Source organism: Oxyura jamaicensis, chromosome 9, assembly GCF_011077185.1.
Source record: "Oxyura jamaicensis isolate SHBP4307 breed ruddy duck chromosome 9, BPBGC_Ojam_1.0, whole genome shotgun sequence".
Lineage (NCBI taxonomy): Eukaryota > Metazoa > Chordata > Aves > Anseriformes > Anatidae > Oxyura > Oxyura jamaicensis.
In genome coordinates this window covers 19,670,523-19,689,817 of record NC_048901.1, presented here as the reverse complement: position 1 = coordinate 19,689,817, position 19,295 = coordinate 19,670,523, and the positions used below count along the sequence as shown (strand labels likewise).

At 38.3% G+C, this 19,295-nt stretch overlaps 1 protein-coding gene across 8 annotated transcripts in view; it reads left to right on the top strand.

Annotated features, from left to right (window-relative positions):
* The window catches only part of NAALADL2 (N-acetylated alpha-linked acidic dipeptidase like 2), a 438,092-nt gene that overhangs the window by 106,592 nt on the left and 312,205 nt on the right, over positions 1-19,295 (top strand). For 2 of the 8 annotated variants that reach the window (XM_035335003.1, XM_035335010.1), the window contains exon 1: positions 1,597-1,751. The exons of the other annotated variants lie outside the window; for them this stretch is intronic. In XM_035335003.1, coding sequence (XP_035190894.1) covers positions 1,709-1,751 — 43 coding nt within the window. In that variant the 5' untranslated portion in view covers positions 1,597-1,708. Of the gene's footprint in view, positions 1-1,596; positions 1,752-19,295 lie in introns of those variants that run through there. 8 annotated transcript variants of the gene reach the window in all.

Below are 19,295 nucleotides of genomic sequence, written 5' to 3'. Positions count from 1 at the left end.
TTGGAGAGGGCAGAAATGCTTTACATGTCTCTGTCTCACCAAATGTATCTTGCTTTGCATTGTAGATCTTCGCTGATAAATAAACTCATTTTTCTTAATTATGTCGAGCAAATCAAGATTGTATATTCAGATCTCAGTACTAGATCATCAACTTCCCCAGATCTGGTCAATAAGGAGTTTCTGTACTGGATCCTCCATGGTCGTCAGGAAGGGGGGTACGTGCAGTTGCTTAATATCTGGAGTGTCTGACTTAACTTCTGCAGGTAAATTCAGTTATTTAATTATGGCTGAGAGCAATCTGTGCATGTAAATGAGGAAGTTTCTTAGTTATGTGCACACAAAAGTTGCCACAGAGTTGACAATGAATCACTAGAGGACATAAATACTTTGCTACTTCCGTCTATGTGATGATAAGCTTAAGGAGTGTTACCGTCTGCGAGGATGTTCTTTTTCCTGAATAGTGGCTTTGTTTTAATTAGTATAGTTTGCTTCAGAAATGTTACGTTAAAAGTACACTTCATCTAGTCTGGATAAATTTTCTTGAAAGGCTGCCTGGTATTTTCTGTACTAATAAATAATTATTTTGGAATTTAAGATAACTGGAAAAAAAAAAGCAACACAACAGTAGTGAAGTTGAGATATAAACACAGACCTAATTTCTTTTTTAAAAAAAATAATAATAACAAGCAAGTCTAAAGCGATTGATTAGACCACTTTGAGCGTAATCGAGACAGAGGTTAACCTCGTGAAAGCTACTAAGTTCCTGTAAGATAGTGCTGTGGCTTCTCTTTGATTTCTTTTGTTGATAGTTGAAAATGTAAATGTTAAAATAAAACTAACTTTGTCGGCAGAGACAGGTGTACTTATTTAACAAATTGATCACAAAAGTACCAGAAACGTGTTATTTGACTTCTACAGCAGAAAAGAGCAAATATTTCCTTGGAACTCAACCTGAAGTCAGAATAAGATTATCTTAAATTTGTGTTCTTGTGCTGGAGCAGGATGGGAAGAAAAGCGAAATAACCTTTTACTTTTGTTTATAATCCGTTTCTGTTACACAGTCAAAACAATCACAAAATTATAGTGTTCAAGTCGAGGATCTTCCCTGTAGATAATCTTTGTGAAAGACGGGGAGGGTGTTCTTGTGTTTTAGGTTTGGAGTTCTTGGCAAAGATTTTGGCAGTGGGACCTGTGTCAGCTACAGCCCTCCTTCTCCATGGTGAAGTACTGAGGCTGCAAAGTTCCCATCCTAGAGAGACTGGCTCGATGGTTATCATTTACTCTCAATTCTCCCATAAAGTGCAAATTCAAAGAATCTTTAAATTTGGCTGCAAACTTTCTGCAGGCTTTGGCATTTTGACTAAAACACCTGCTGCGGAAGATGAATGTTGTTCAGGTAGCTTTCTGCATAAAAGTGAAAGTAAAGGGTGGGGAAGAAATGAGCAGGAGAGTCCAAAACAAGACAAAGCAGCGTAGCCTGAAGCACATGTTAATCAAAAGAGATCAAAGGATATGATGTCAGTTTATAGAGAAACAGGTCAGGCAAGCCCAGGTAACTCAGGAAGCAGGATACTAATTATTCACAAAAAGTCAGGTATACTGTTACCACGCTGTAGTTGGAAGTCAGGAGGTCAAAACTTGCACAGCAACTGAGGCAACTTGGTAAAAACAGCTTGGCTCCTTACAGAGGAGTTTATCGCTTTTAGAAATGGGAGAGAATGAATCTAGTTTGCCGAATACGTCCCCACAAGGTAAGAGCATGCAACCTACTTCCATGCTAAAATCTTTCGGGCATTGTTAGTCGCTGCATGTGGGAGCTTGTTTTGCTTTTAGCTGTTGCAGCATGTGCTGCATGTCCACAGGAGTGGACTTGTTTTTGCACGTGCATGTATTTTTGGAAATAGGAGGAAATCCGCATCCCTCATCTTTGCAGTGCATTGTTTTCTAAAAACAAAGCACAGCAAGCAAAACACTGCGTTAATTAGTAGAGTGAAAGAAAGTATGATAAGATCGTGTGAATATTTGGCACTCTATCGTCAATAAAGGTTGCTTTAAAGACGGTGATCTGTGGATGTTGAGGTTGCTGTTCTGTAACAGTTCAATCTGCTGCAAATATTTTTGGGATAGGAAATGCTTTACCCTGCTGTTTTGCACAAACTGAGTACCTGTTGCATGTGAGCAGGGCATGGCAGATCCATAAATATTAAGGAGGTTCTTTCCCTTGTTCATTCTTGGCTTATTCCAGGTTGTTTTTTTTTTTTTTTTTCCTTCTTTGGGCTGTGCCAAGGTAACACCAACATATGCGTGCTAAATAGCCCTTGTAGCACTTGTGTGGCTAGCTCTGAGAACAGAACTTTCTGTCCTAGGTATTTTAAATTTTCAGTAGAAGCCCCAAACACAACAGTTCATAAATCTTGCTTAGTCCTTCTTTTGCAACATTAATGTCAAACATTAAAGTTTTTACTTCGAAAAAGAATGTTTTCCCAATAGTCTTTTTTTTCTTTTCCAAGAGACAGTTTTAATGTCCCAGGAAATATTATCTTCCTGAGGAATTACTTCCATTATTTTATCTTCTTAACATCCAGTGTTTTTTTCCCCTGACATTCAACCTGTGTTTTTCTTTTGCTTGGCTTACCAGTCTCTTCCTGGCCTCTTTCTCATGCTTTGCATAACAGCAACAGATAAAGCTTTGTAACTAGTTTAAGTGCTGCAAGAATCTTTAAGCTATTAGAATTTGCAAATGGTTTTATTAGAGCTGAAACAGTGACTTTCTAGGCATTGGGAAGCCCTGTTAACTGCTTTTCCCCCTAAGTTATTCTTCATGTGTATGCAAGCATGTTTTACTGAGATTCAAATGTGTGTCTCCAACCTGCGTTAATCGGGAACGACTCTGTGCCACAGCAGATTTCCTTCATGGAGAGCTTCTGAGAGAGGAAATACTTTTCTTTCCCCATTTTCCACTTTATTTCTTTGTGGTAGTAAGTATGTACATACTACACAGTAAATTCAGTTTTCATCCAGATTTTAGCTTTGAAAAAATAACATTACATAGTGTGCAGGTCTAAATACCATTTATGTCATGTGCTGATGAGAGATTTTTAGTGTTCTTTCTTTCTTCATTCAGGATCTTGAGTTTACAGTGATATGCTGTTCAGGAACGTATTCAGCCTAATTCTGGTCTTTGTTTCCATGTTGCAAGCGAGGAGCTATTTCACTGCTGCTAATAAAATTATATTGGTAAAACTGATGTAAGTGAATCAGGAGTTGTATTATGTACAACTCCTCTGGGGGCCTGTGATCCCGAATTGTACCTTTTCTTCATTAGTGTAAGTGAGCTTAGTCAAATGAAAATTCTTTTGATGATTTGCATTAGTGCAATGGGATGAGAATTGTTGCTGCACAACACTACCTTACATTAAATAGCAATGTTCTGCATACATATGCACACATACCAGTGTCAGGTTTTGGTTTGTTGTTTTTTTTTTTTTTTTTTCAGTTGCCATTAGTCTAATGTACTGTGTGATTCCTATGTGTGCTTGTTTTTAGAGACTTCCAAGTCGGTGATTTAGCTGGTATTTTGAAGGAGAAAAAAAGGTGGCAAATTAACACTATCCAAGATACCTGTCAAACCAGTGCTAGTGAGACAACTTGTGTTTCTTTTCATGTTATTTATTTTTAGAGAACTTTGGGATTGTATGAATTACTAAAGGTGCCAGATTGACAGCCCTGGAGGCTGGCTTCACTTATTCATTAGCAAAAGAGATGCAGCCTGGACAGCAGGTGCACGAACCTACTCGCTGTGCCATACCCGCGTGTCTCCGTTCTGCTGGGAAAAAAAGCTTTTTCAGGATCCAAGGTTTTCAGTCCTGTTCGCTCCTTGCCTTTCCCTGCAGCATTTTCTTCTAAGGCCTTGTGATGATTAGGTTTGTGCACTAAAGACTATGCAGAGACGTTTGTTTGATTTCACCCAGCAGCCGTCAGATGGTGAAGAAGGCTCGGGGCTTACATAAGTCAGTAATTCTCGCCATCTGGTCAGGCAGTAAATATAAGGTCACTCCGCCATCGCAGCTCTTCTGTTTTTGCACCAAGTACAGTAGGCTCCGAGAATAACTTAGCTCCTGGTTCAGTTCCACTGTAATCATTTTACAGCTTCGGTAAATACTTCAGCCCTCTGTTCCTACGAAACTTGCAGCGTGGGTGTGACAATTGGAAAGATCAAAGCAAGCCCAGAACAATCGGCCTTTGACTGCCGGCCGTGAATTGATTCCTCCTTCAAGTGAGCACACTGAGAGCCCTTTAAAATGCAACTGCAGCTGACAGGATATCTTGGGGTTTTGTTGCCTTTTTTTGAATGTGAGTCAAGTTCTGTCCCTTCACATGAGTTGTTGTTTTCAATTTTCCTGTGAATTAAGTACTGTTTTGGGGAGACTATGACAATAGGAGCCCCACAGGATGCAATTACTGTAAATGTTAATTGTATATTATACATGAGTTATAATTGATTTTACACGGTGTTGTGTTGCTAGATGACTATAGTAGCCTTGCTTGCCTGCTAAGTGTGTGCAATACACACTTGCCGCTCTGCCCCACAGAGGATGGAGCCAAACTGACCAGTTTGGGTTGGGGCAGCTTATTCTTGCAGTTCTTGAGAGGCATTGGATGGGAGCTAGAATGGGAGAAGTCATTCCAATGTTATTAATATGCCCTGTTTTTTTTTCAGGGCGCCTGTACATACTGTTTATTTACATATCTAAATCATTTTTTTAATATTGTTGCTTTATTCTATAAATTCTTAATATAAACACGTGATTAAGTAAGAGTGTTATTATATTAAAGTACATTTCCGACAAGTTCAGTTACTGTCTGTAATTCATCTGTGCTTTGGATCAGCTCCGAAGTGGTTCCTTAGGGTTTGGATCAGTTATTTGGATGTGTTCTTGTGCTCTGATGTTGATTTTTTTTTTTTATTAGATTAATATATATGTAGTCTCATGAAACATTTACAGACCACGTCTACAAGAAGCAACTATGCCTTTTTGCTGAGAAAGGCAATAGGAAAACATCAAGAGCATATATAAAGAATACGGCATGCTTACATCAGGACTTAGAAAGGGAATGTCCCAGAAAGTGAATTTCAGAATGGTTTCTTTTGCATCTTGAGCTTCCCTTTCTTAAAGAGAGGACTTTCTGGCCCCAGGCCTCCTCTACTTGCTCGGCTATTTGAAGGAACAGCCTTGTTTCAGGTTAGTGGTGGAGGGGAGCTTTGAATAGTGTTAACGAATGCTGTCATCATTTGCAGTTATTAACTGGGGTTCTGTGTTATAAGGTGGTAACTCTGAAGGTCCATTGTAAAAATGTTTTTCTCCCCTCCTCCACTTTGCATTTGATGACCTCAGTCGTCAGAATTCAGTGCCTGTTTGCTGTCTGGACAATTATCGGCAGAATGTCCCTGGGTCCCTTCTTGGCTCCTTTTGAATGATAATACTGAGGGTTTTCTGTGACAGCATTTCTTACATAGATTGGCTCTATTCACCAACGAGGTACGGTAACAATGGGTAATTTAAAATAATTCATTTTATTGCTGCCTCCTGTAGATTCTTGACTTCCATTTCAAAGTAGTGAAATCTAGAGAGCTAGAGAAGTATGCACTGATCACTGTCCTGGTGCTGTGAAAAATAAGAGATTCAGATAGTCCTGCAGAGCCATCAGCAGCTAGATCAGCACAGAGCACTCATTTGACTTTGGCTTTAATCATTCTAATTTTTTTTCTAGTTGCTTTTAACTCTTTTATTACAGTTTTTTTTTTTTTTAACTTTGATTTTTCCAGTTTGTGTTCATGAAGCAGGGTTTGAAATTTTAGTTCTACAGAAGCATCCTCAGTAACGCAATCATTAAAACTGAGAAAAAAGTACAAATTGAAGCACAATGAATCTCTCTCCAATAGTAAGAATCTACTGCAGAACTGGATATCAAACCAAAGACTTCCAGCTCCCACTCTGCATTATTGTTGTTTTGCTGTTAAAATCATCTCCGGTTTTTAGAGGGGTGTTGTAGATGATTGCTTCCAAATATATATGCCTGAAAATGAAATGAGATAGCAACATCTTGCTGCAATAAATATAGCAAAATTGAAAATGTAGTAGATGTATAGAAAAAGGATGATGTTTGCAAAGTGTCCAAAAACTTCTGCTTGTAATCTTGAGCTACTTTAAACTTTGAAATTGTGCTGAATGGGAAATAACCTCTACTCAGCAGTAGGTTCTATCAGATTTCACGTTTGCTGCTCAGGGAAGTGATCCAAGAGAGGCTGTTGGCTTTTCCCCCAATACATCATTCGTCAGAATGCGTGTCTTAGTGAACAGCAGCGAGGTAAGCCTTGTATTTATTTTGGCCACTCCTGTACTTCTTTTCTCTGAAAGTCTGTCACTTACTGGAGATAAGTAAAGAAACGAGATTGACGCAGAGGGAGTATCAATGTGCTTTTAGCAGTTGAGGCAAAAGAAGACAGGGTTTGTGTAAACTTCTTGTGCAGATATGACGCTAGTTTGTAATGGAGAGTGATCCTCTACATTCATAGTAGGTCAGGTCCTAACAAGGTCCCTTTTTCCTCCTCCAATTACTTGGGGTTTTCTGGAAATGGCTGGACATTTTTTCACCTCTGCACAGGGATAGGATACCACCGTTCTGATTGATGTTTTTGTCTTTTTTCCTTTGTTTGAAAAACAGTGTCTTCACTGATTTCTGCTACAAAAGAGGTGGTGTAATATTGGGACGCTATCCTATAAACAGGAAGGTCCAACTTGCTGTTAGTTGTTGAGATGTGCTTCCTGAAGAGAAGCAAGATGGTTTTCTTCATTGCAATATCATTGTGATCAAGGTACTTAAATTTCTAAGGATTTTGTTTGTTTGTTTTGTATTTCTTTAAGACCTGGTCTCTAATTAGTCCTTTCATGCTTAGATATTCTTAATATCCCATTAGACTTAATGGAGATTGCCTGCATGTAATGTGGTATTGTGGCATAGCAATGTAGTATGGTTAAATAATGATGAAATACTCCCAGTAAAGTCGTCTTTATTCTACCTTTCCTACTTCCCAGTGATTTCATGTAGGTTTCTTTTTTGCTGCTAGGTAGTTTTTTCTATATGTTTGTTATGTAAGTCAGATTCAAGGCAACAGGAGAAACATCAATTACTTAGGCTGTATAAAAAGAGTACTGGCACGGTACCTGTACAAGAATGCTCTCCTGGGTAGTATCTAGTGAACTCTGGAAAACTTGAAACAGGCCATTGGAGAACTGGACCAAATGTGCAAACTTAGTTTTCTTGGTTCTCTTGCTATTCCTAGTGGTTTGGGGTGGCTCTATGAATCTCCAGATTGTCATAACACAGGTCTTTATGCATTATGTATCCCTGGGTGCATGAAGCCGCTCTGTGTTGGCAGAAGGAAATTTCAATGTGTGTTAGTCATTTTCCATCTTTGACTCACATGTTTCTAATCTTAAGGCCAAGCAGTGTATTTGGGGGAGGAGACACACTGCTTCAATTTAGCCTTCTGAAACTGAGTTCTTGAAGGCAGTCCGAGTGTCCTAGACACGGTGTTTTTTGTCACATCGTTGGCACAGGCGGTGACCGGAGGTGAAGTGCACTGCTTTAGTTTTGTGCTCTCTTAGTGATGTTGCTTATTGTCATACAAGTTGCAACAGTTATTGCAAGCTTCCATATTCACAAGTAGATAAATTCTACCACGTGCCCAAACGTTTGGGAGATTTTATAGTGAGAGTACTTAAACTGTGCTATTTCTGTCAGATGAACTTGAGGACACTCGGGCAAATTTCAAGTATTCAGATGTTCTTCTGGAGGCATGTCTTTCCAAAAGATTTTCAGGGACTAGTCAGCTTTGGCAGCGGGAAATCTATTTGAAGATGTGCCTTGGGGGCAGGGAAAACAAACAGGTTTACTTATTTTTCTGTGTCTTAAGGTTGTCATATCCCAAGCTTAATATCTGAGTGAGAAATGGCATAAAGCTGTGTCATCCTGAGAAAGTGTGAATGTGTCACCACATATAGGACAAAATACTACCTGGCTCACTAAAGACTAAAGAAGAGTGTATGTCTGTCAGAAATACTGTGATTTCATTACATATTATGGTATTTTCTAGAATTCATTGTCTCCACTGTCACTTTTACCTCTGGATCGTATTTCATCTGGTGCAGGGTCCCGTGGTGCCCTTAGACATGCATGCGTCGGTGTGATTGTCCACTCTCACAGAGTGGTGGTACCAATGCTTTTGCCCTTTTCCAGTTTGATGTTTCTGGTTATATTTTGGTAATATATTGAACCCCTTCTTGGCATTTAAGAGATTAAGAGGCCTAACTTTAACTAAATGCATCTCTCTGGAAACAGTCCTGGAAAGTGGAGCTGAAATTTTTATCCTGAATGTCACTACAAATATATAGTGCTAGACATAGTTTCATAATAGCAGCCTTTGACAACTTGTGTATATATTCATCTTTTTCTTCAAATAGTGATTGTGTAGAAGTGGTGTTCCTGCTGTCTGTTTAAGCTCAGACTTCATGTGCTTTCATAACACAATTAAGTTTACTGCATTTTATTCCAACTAGCTCTGCAGAGGGGCTGAGTCAGACTGTATTTGTTCTTGTGCTTCATCAGCAGAAATGTTTACTAACTTCCTACTTGTATTTTATTTGTGAAAACAAAATGAAAGTAATGGGCTTGTATGGGTACTGGGGAGTTTAGTTTGGCCTATGTTATGATTAGCATTGATTGAGATGCAGGAGCAGGAAATAATCCCGTTTGACATCCAGGATTGAGTGAGTTTTCAGGGCTGAAATTTAGAAAAAAAATAGAAAAAAATGAAATTTAGAAAAAAAATATACAGTTCTTTGCTTCTAAACTGAGCGTGTTTGACCTGAAATGCTGAGATTTACAGTAATTCTGAATGATGGCAATGATGGTTGTGCGGCAGAATCCAGGTTTCTCTCTTCATGGAGGAGATGTGTAGTTGTTCTGGATCAACTGCACTCTTCTTGTTTGCTGTCCTTTCTCTCTTGATGTCTTTTCTTGCTATGCTTTGGGTGGGGAAAAAAGCATAGGTACACCGTTCAGATTATAAATATAAAGCCACTCTAATACTCCAGTCAATTAGATAACAGCATGTTTTTTTTCCAGCTAGAGGCGGTATTGACTACTTGGGTGCCCTGTACGCAATCCCTGTAGTGGTGCCTCTGTAACAAAGGCTTCGTGGCAGCTGAACTATAAGGGATAGTAAATGCAGTTTTCTTTTAGTTCATGGGCATTCTAGCCATCCACCTGGAAACTGTAGTTTAGCTGATGGTTAACAGATAATTATATAAACCCATGTCCTCTACATACCTAAACAATAACAAAATATAACCGTTGCTTTGCTGATATAGAGAGTTCATCCTATTTACTGTTTCTATAGTTACCAGATTACATGTAAAAACAATAAAATATTTTATATTATCCATAAACATAATAAAAAATGCTATACTACATAGCTCTGACTTAGTCAATAATTCTAGGCTTAGCCTGAGGGGTTGAAAAGAAAATTATTCCTGTTACAAATTTTAATTATGCCATAAACTTTGGGAAACGGCTATTGATCTTCAGCATCTGGCACCAGAAATGTTACCTTGTTTTTTTGGTTATTTAGTTTGTGAGTAGCATTGTCACATAAGATTAAAAGATAAAAAAAAAAAAAACACCAGAGGAGATGATGTACCATATGCAAATGAGAATATTTTGGTTTGTTTATGTACTAAAAATATTTTATTGCAGAAGTTTTTTTTTGTTGTTGTTTCTTACCAGATTTATTTTCAGCTCTCTCCAGAGAAATTTGCATTTGAGATGCAAGAAAGCAAATTCTAATTCTATCAAAGACACTTTCTCACCATGGGACCCTATAATGTAAACAGTATGTTTCTTGTCTTAGAGGTATAGTCGCAATTCAGTTGACTTCTTTGGTGTGAAAGAAGCACAGTCCCAAGGACCAGATGAGACAAAGGCTGAAACTTAGTGTCTCACTTTTTCCTTTCAACCTGGGATTTTAGAGGATGGGTGTCAGTGTAAAAAATATTTAGAGTTTTGTTTAGAGCAGTGAAAATGAAATTCTGATCTGTTGCAAAGCTAGCATCATTCTTCAGGAGAGTGAGGTCTTCCCCACATGTCCCTGTGCTCAGAGATACGTCATTAAGTGTACTGATACATAACCCAGGTTAGATCTAGAACCTCGTTTACCCAAACTGGAATGTTCATTGTTGTGTTGCAAATTACTTTAAGCAGATAGATGAAGTTCACCATTAGTTCTGAGTTACAGATCTCGCCATCAAACGGGGTGTAGGAGGAAGAGTTTTTCAACATGTTTGAATTTCAGAAGAGCAGGTAATGAGTGCAGCGTTAGAAATGCAGGCTACCTTTCTTGATCCTGGTAAGGCCTAGAGCCAGTGTTGTTTCATGTTGTGGTCCTTGAGGTCTGACTGTAGGTGAAAGAGAGGAAAGACTGGGGTGATCTCTGAAAGTAGTGATTTTAGGTGACTGGAGGTAGAGCCTACTCTTTCATTAAAGCTTCAATACAAAGATCCCTGTTGGCAGAGTAGGGTAAATCTCCCTTTCATTTTCTCCTTCCAAAGTGGTCTTTGAGGAGGTGCTGATTTGCGTCCTTTTGTGGTAAATGAAGCAAGATTTCTTTCCTATCCATGAGAACTGGAAATACATAAAGAAAACTTAGGGGAGAACTGGCTTAGAGAGCTCCCAAGCAGTTTCCCTTGGAAGAAGGACAACCGAGGGCACCTCACCGTGATGGCGAAGAGCGATGGAGACTCTCGGACTCCTTGTGTTGGGTGCCTGTGGGACCAAAAGAGCCCTTGCCTTCTGTGTAAGTGTCCATGTTGTGTAAAGCAGGGAGGCAAGGACGCATGGTTCTGAGGACTGTGCCATGCTAATGATGTTTTAGTTGGCCCAATACAAAGATAGCGAACCTAGTCTTCATGCCAACTACTGTGTCAACACATAGGATTCAAAAAGGCAGGACGTCTGTATAGCTGTAGCCTGTGGGTACGCTGCTCTGGAAAGGAAATTCCCAGAACGCCTTTGAGAAATACTGTACTTATTTTCTATATTTCAGCGTGGAGTGGATGTTGTTCTATAAGTTCTGCATGTTTGTTTGTTACATATCTTTGTATCTTCAAGCACCCTGGGGTGAGAATTGATACCAAACAGCACCTGAAATACCTCAAGCATTGTGCACATCATAGCGGTGCTGTAACCTCTTCTTGAAGAGCGAACTAAGTGAAATAGGACAAAGATGACTTCAGAGAGGCAGCTTTTAGGTAGTTGTTGCCAGTTCTTCTGCAGGAAATTGCTCCCTCATAAGGGTATCTGCCAGCTGCGTGTTGGTGCTTGAACCCTTCCGGCTGACCTTACTCTGCACAGCCCCGATCGAAAGGGGTAGCACAATATCGTTGAGGCTTGCAGGCATCTGAGGTGGCCAAAGTGACAGGTTGCACTCCAGCAGGTAAACGGTAGCCTATTAAGAGCACACAGAGACAGAATGTGTCGTGTGAGAGGCAAGTGTTTTGTTGGCCTGAGCTTCAGCAGGGAAGACAGCTGGGGCTGTTTCAAGGACAGGGGGCAATGATGCGGTTTCTCAAGGCTTTCTATGGCAAGTTCTGGCTTCTTGGCTTAAATATTTTGATATAAGGCTAAATGCTTAAATCAAGAGATGCAGATGCATTCTTTGTGGAGCAGGACTGCAGAGCCCTCCGTAAAAATAAAGACAAAAATTTGGCTTCTCTGAAGAACCCTAGTACTACTTGAATTATATTGTTTTCTGTTTTCATTAAAAAATAATAATAATAAAAAAAGTATATATATATTTTTTTGTATGGGGGAAAATCCATTTAAATACTTTTTTCTCTAAAAACTTCAAAGAGTTTGCAAACCTAAGGCTGTCTTGATTTTCTTTCTTCTGCAGTTACCCTCTAGCCATTTAAATTTGGCCTTGTACTCCAAAAAAAATTTGGATATGTTGAGCCATTTATTTTGGTGACAAAAGGAAGCTTAATACCTTGAAAAATGTAAGCTTGAGTTTTTAGGTACTGTGCATGGTTTCTGACTGGCAGGTCAGATTTGTACTGCTGCCATATGCAGCAACTTAAAATTCACGTTGGTGTCACTGCAGTTACTACACTGAAGCCACCGTGCCAGGAGACTCTTAACTTTCAGTTAAGTTGATAACAGAAAACACTTTATAATAAAGCATGAAATAACCTAAACATCTGTAAGAGGTGTAAAAAATTTTACATTAAAATGCAGTTAGCTTTTCCTTTATTAGACTCTTATTAACAAATTCGTTAAGACTTTTTAACATCAAAGACTTGCTTTGGAGGGAATTTGTCTTTTGTCTTTGCTCTAACAGTAGATGATGAAATTTTCTGGTGCGTACATGTAGGGAGATAAGCTCTTCTGGTAGGGTAAAAAGCTGGAGCTTGCATTGTTAAAGCTAGGTGCAGAGTTGTACTCAGAAGACTTGAAGCCATGTGTGGGCTAAGATGGAAGAGAAATAATTTCAATTTTTGGTTGACTAGGAGATTTTCTCTCTGGGTTTGCTAAACCTCTTGGCTTGGTTTGTGCAAGTCATTTGTTTCACGCTTCACCTTAGAGTCTCATTTGAGATTCTCAGATAATACAGCCAGAGCTCTGCAGGCATTGTGGGGTTAACATCCATCAGTAAATCATGAAATGCCTTTGCTTTAGCAAAGGTGGTAAGAACTACTTGCAGGTATTTCTGTGGTTTTAAATTGCTCATTTCTAGCAGTAGAAGTGTTCAAATTAAAAAGTGGAAAGAAGAAAAAAAAAAGAAAACTCCCAGAGTTTTACTAAGAAGTGAGGTTAGAACATGCTGAGCTATTAAAAATCAAGAGAAAGAATACAGCTCTTACCATGAAGGGTGGGAACTGAAAGGTTGCAGGAGAAAAAAAGTACGAAATTAAGGTGATGGTTTGTTCAGTAACCACTTCTGCAGTTCTGGTCAGTTAGGAAAGCTGGCAGCATCACTCATCTTCATTTGCATTGATGGCAAAAGGGTATGGAAACCTTAAATCAAGGAGTAAGTTTTCCACCTTCCTGAGGATGTTTCTTGTTTCAAGACAGATTTTTCAAACAGCTAATTGGCTGTCCATCTGAAATGCTGTAGGCACTGTACTAATAAGTGTTATAAAACAGGTCTAAATGCAAGTCTTGATGTAATTATTCTCATTACCTCCTTCCTTTGTCATGCAGAAGATCCAGGACAGGCCTCCGGGTGAAGGAGGGAGTAGTTACTTCAGTGCCGTGCTCTGCGTACAGCAGTTAGGTGAACATTGTTCCTTTTTTTCCCTCGTGCTGTAAAGCTCCATTTCAAACTGAGCTTCTCTAAGCTCTCTGCAGAGATGATCTAGCAGCAAAGGATTCCCTGTTTGTTATTTCAGTGTTAGTTGTTTATCTGCCAGCTGTCCTCCCCCTTCCCCCCCCCCATTTCACATTAGTCAAGTATTAACCAAAATACAAATAACCAATTTCTTAAATGTGGAAACTGAGATTTGGCTTATAAATCCGATGTATCTTTTAATTTCTATGATATTGGTGCATATTCAAAGGGTAGTACATTGCCTGAATGTCAGGAGTCACAAAACTGCAGGTTCTGATGGGCTGGCTCTCCTGAAGGTGGCTCGTCAGGTCATTGAAGGACATCACAAGGGTCTATAAACCAATCTTTCTTTTACCATTTCAGTCTTCAGCTGATTAGAAATTACTTATCTGTAGGTCATTGCAAAAGTTGCATGCTTTTACAAGCACAGGAGTTGATCTGCAACTTAAAATCCATCATATTGGAGGCTTTGTGGTGGGTGTGTGGGTATATGCACAGTCTGGTGATCTTGTTCGACGTACAGCCATTTTTCATAAAATCAGTGGCATGCAAAGCTCATTGTCTGCCTACCTTGGGTGTAGACTTTTATTTTGCTAAATTTTGCCCTTCCCACAGAGCATGACTGAGACAAACTGGAAGAGCAGCAAGGAAAGGCTGCACCTTGATGTACCTGCTGTGGGGTTTCGCACAGTGCCATGGTTCAAGCATACATTGTTTGCACACTTAGCTTATTACTGAATTCAGCTTTAAAAAGGTGAAGGAATGTTTTTCTTGCTTTTTAAATATGATTGCCCTTGTAACCCCTGGAGTCGGCAATGCTTTCATAGGCAATAATCCCGCTGGTTCTCCTGTCACCTAGCTTAGTCAAGATGCCTTTTTTGAACAGAGTTGGCGAAGGTGGTTGATACGTTTTCTTCTAGAGATCTACCCAAAAGCAAGAGAGGAATCAAATCGAATCTAAAAAAAAAAAAAAAAAAAAAAAAAAAGGAGTCTTAGTGTCAACATGTCTGCTGCTTTAGGGTATTGTCGTCTTTGGTTTATTTCGTGTAATGAGGAAGGCCCGTTGTAGCTTTATTTCTGTTTATTGCTTTGTCTTTAGTGCGGGCCGAAAGGAAATATTGCACTGAATTTAATGTCTGTGTCCCAGTTCTGCAGCGTGTACGATTACTGCTGTGTTCATCGCTAAATGAGCGTAAGGGCCAATAAAAAATGTTTTCTCGTCTATTTGTGAAGTCAGCTGTTGGGTTTAAGAAATTTGGATTGTTTTTCCCTCCGTTGGTGTCAGCTGCAGCAATTTGAACTGGATTGACTCTTAAAATGCAATTACAGCAAAATTGAAAGATGCGGGAAAGAAAAATTGCCTTCATATTTCTGATGTGTTTTAAAAATAACACAGTTTTCTATTGTTTCAGAAAAAGACTTTTTAAAAACTGAATCATAAACTTGGACTCAGATTTAATTTATTTAATTTTCTACCAGTCTTCTGTAAATGATCTGCCTTGGGGCCAAGCGAATAGGACTTTTCTATATGCTGGGGGCTTCTAATAGGGCTTTTTTCAGTAGAGTTAAGTATCTCAGGAAAAGAAACAAACTGCTGATGAAGGAGGCTCAGCATATAGGTATTTGTCAGGTCTTAAAAGATGCAGTAACTTCATCTTGCAGCACATTTCTAGTTAAGTGAGTAATTTAGTTTTGAAGACAGACCTAATTCAAACCAAACTGGGACTTTTTGGTTTCTTTTGTTTTTCAGCTGTGAGATTCTGTGTCCTTGGCTACATTCAGATGTTTCATGTGCACAGCATCTGAGGGAAAACAGGTTTTAAGTGGAGGCGATGAGATACAGCTGGGATCTTTAGATTGCTTTTGCCCAGATGTGAAGAGGGCCCCTGAATCAACCTTCCAAACCTTTTTTTCTGAATTTCAGTCCTATACTTCAACAGATTGCGGGTATTATAAGTACAAACATACTTTTTTTTTTTTTTTTTTTTTTTTTTTTTTTTTTTAATAAATCCCTTTATCCTATTTGTCCTATGTATCATAGTTGTGGACTTGATTTGAATTCTCCCAAGATTAGAGATATGAAATACATTCATATATTCCTGCATTTCATTTAATCTGTATATTTCTTCTTTAGAGTTAGGGGAAGGAGCACCCAGTTACCCATGTCTGGCTTTTGAGGAAAGTGAAGAAAAAAAAATGTAGTGAAGTAGCCACAGCTGTATCTATGCTGTGAGTTATCTTTGAACAGGTTACATTCACACCTGGAACTTCTTGTGTGTGTGTGTTGTGTGTTGGGGATCGTTGGGAAAGGGAGGGAGAAATTGCACTGTCTACTTCAGTCATTACCTAAAAAATAAAATACATACACACACGCATATATATGTGTGTGTAATTGCAATAAGTAAATTTTGGAATAAATAAATTACAGTTGATCATATATTTAAAAAAATCCTTCTGTTGGTATGCTTTGTTTGACAGACTCTTTTTAGCACACTTTTTTCTTGTTTTCTGGTTTATGGTGTTTATAGGCTAAAAAGTTGTAATTGGCACTATTTTTCATTCTGCATTAGTTTTATTTTAGTGTTTGTTTCAGCAAGTTGGCTTGTTTGGTTCTTTGAATATGCACATCTGTTGTAAAGATGCAAAATTTAGAGGCATGACTGGTTACTGTAATAGGAGAAAATTAAAATCCTGTATTCCATGGAATAGAAGAGAAGCAGGCTGCTTAGATGAGGTGTTTGAGGAGCAGTGTTTTAAACCAAACTGGATTGTTCAGTTGTCATTTGTAAACCCTGTAACCGTGAGGCACTTCAGCCATTCTAAATTACTAGTGTATAAATGTTTAAATTATGCCAAGTATAGAGATAAACATTTCTATTATGCTTCAGAATTGGGAGATCATCAGTAACTTCTTATTCTTCATAAAGTTCAATTTCATGCAAGAGTAACTGATGTTTTCAGATGCAGCCAGTGATGCTGTGACTTCAGCAAAGCTTCTAGGTGGTAAGGGAGAAGAAATAAGAAATAATTTTGAATAGTTTATGGTTGTTTTACTAAGGCTTTTGTGACAGCATTTCCCATACTGTGTTATTAAGCTTGAGTGTTACATTAGTCAATTTATGTATCATAACTGTATAATTAATGTCTTTTATATATCCTAGTTTGTTCCTATTAGCTTTTAGTCTTAAATCACTAAAGGCAGATTTTAAATTCAACATGAATTATAATATATTTTTTCCTAATCAGGTCAGTCTTTGCAAAGGCACCTGTAGATTTTGACATCAGCCATTAGTGCAGTTTTCCTTTCTCAAAAACAGTGTTTCTAAATAGTCTGTCTTTTTATAATCAATTAAGACACAGTGAAGATGTGTTTTTAAATATTTTAACTCCTTTGTGAAATTTCCTTCTTTCCCATACTGAATCAAATTTCTAGTGATTCTTAGACTTTCTAATTTACATTGTTGTCTGGCTTTCTTGCATTTAATCAGCAAGATGAAGCAGTTAATGTACGACTAGGAGTCTGTCAGGAATATGTATGGAGCGCTGACAGCTGACAAGGTATGGAAATTCACTGGAAATGATGGCCTCGGTCCACTGGGGATTTCTTCTCTTGTCAGAAACACAATGACTGGCATCTCAAAATCTTGAGGTATAAGATGCAGTAACCCAACTATGGCACGAGGCATTGTGCTTATCTAGCAAACCACCTGTTTTCTGTTTAGATTAGTATTCCGTTCTTATTTTGCTGTCTAGCAGTAACTGGAAGAAATATGTTTATTTTAGCAATGGTTTTCAAAAAGGTCCATTTTTAATATTGTTGGTTTACCTCTACTATATTAATAGAAGGCTGTGAGTTCAGTTGAATTGCTTTGCATGATTAACTGCAAAATAAAAGTTTTCAGCTAGTTTGGAAAAATAAATAATAATAATAAAAAAGGCGCTTCCTGGTAAGAACGTACGACTTTACACCAAACTTGTAATTTTTTTCATGTATTAGCAAAAGTAGCAATGGTGAAATTCTGTACTCCCAATTTCCTTGCTGTGCTTATTGCCAAAGATGTTTAAACCTTGATAAGGGTTTATGAGTTAAAAAGTAAAATACAAACATAAATTTGGCATTAGGATTTTTTGGTAGAGGCCCAGAGACTATATTCATGTACTGAAGTTAGAGCGATGATTCAGCCTTCATCTGATCACAGTAATTAAATCCAAATATAAAACAATAACTAGTCATCTTGGAAAAAAAATAATAATAATTTAAAAGTTCTAGAAGAAACAACAATAAAGTGATTATTCTAAAACCTAGTAAGGTTTCCCACCCTCTCTATGAATTTCTGATAAAGGATGGAATGCTTAATGAATGTGGAAAGACTTTTCTGGCTTTTTTTTCACTGAAAATGATTGTAACCATGATCTCTGTGTGATTGTATGTCATGAGCTGTCCAGTTTGGCTCTCATGTCTGCAAACTATTCAAAATCATAAATATTTGGAGTAGTCTGAGGTTGCCAAGTTGTGCAATGCTACAACAAAGAAGACTTGGTAAAAGCTGCTAATCCTTGTGGTATTCCCCCTCCCTCTCAACCCTCTCCATTTTAACTACTTCTCATCCAAAACCCAAGTGTTAGTTTTCAATTGGAAAATGAAATATTTGGGGGAAAAGACTATACTCAACTGATAAACTCTGTCCCTGTTTGTTTGTTATCAGAACCTTGCCTGTGACACCACAAATGAATAAAGAAATTTGAGGGGTTTCAGCCATCTGGTTTACACCCTTCTAACTAATTCTTAGACAATGGTAAGATAGGAGGAAAAATAACTCCTCTCCAGTGTTGCACGTATTCCACAAATAATTAAGGCTTAGCCTGTCATCATTTCTTCCAGTTTAATTTTGCAGCTGACAATATCAGGGCATAAAAACTGTGAAAGTTTTTCTTTCCTTTTTTTTTTTTTTTTTTTTTTTTTTGTCTTACTCTTACTTGTTAGTAGTAAATCCTCAACACTGTTTTGAAGTTTGAAATGCGTTAAGTCTCTCTGCTAGTGATGTTGCTGTGCCCTTTCAGTCCTAACTTTTGAGCAAATTTGGCTTTGTGTTGTGTTAGGAGGATGAAGGAAGAGCTATGAACTTCAGAACCCGATTATAAAAATGATTATTGTGCACTGCATGCATTAGGAACCATTAAACACTCATTAGGGCTCTGAAGTGTTAGTCATTAGGAGCCTGGCTGCAGTTGGCATACAACTTGTATCTTGCATGTTTTGCTTTGACACAATAACAACAGTGTAAATTAGGAATGGGAAGATCATAAGAGCAAAGAGGACAAAAATAGCAGTATTTTAAAATATATTTTTTTGAAGCAATATATTTTTTTTCTCTCTTCACGTTAAGAAACAGAAAGCTAATCCTACCAAAGATGTTCTTTTAAGTGCTCGTGGAAGAAATGGTGCCATAGGGACCCAACCTTCGGCTGTGGCTCAGCGTTAATGTGATAACTTAGATTAAAGTGGTGAAGCTGCACTGAATCACAGCTGAGTGGTGTGTCCCTGTAGGAAGGGCAAATATGTGGTCTAAAGTTTGTGGTGGTTTTTATTATTTTTTATTTTTCTAAACAGAGTCTGAAGTGACATGCTTGGAACCTAACTGGGTTATCAGTGATCTGTTTTCATTTTAGTAATTCATCAGTGCATTAAGGCCCAGAGTTTGTGCTTTGTCAGGTCTTTGCTTGTGAAATCATGTTTCAGAGATGCCTTCAGGAGAACCCAGCAGCCGTCCTCGTCCAGGCTGCTGCAAGTCAGACCTGAAACATTCAGATCTGTGAAAGTGAAGTCTTTGTTCCCCTTTTAGCCTTT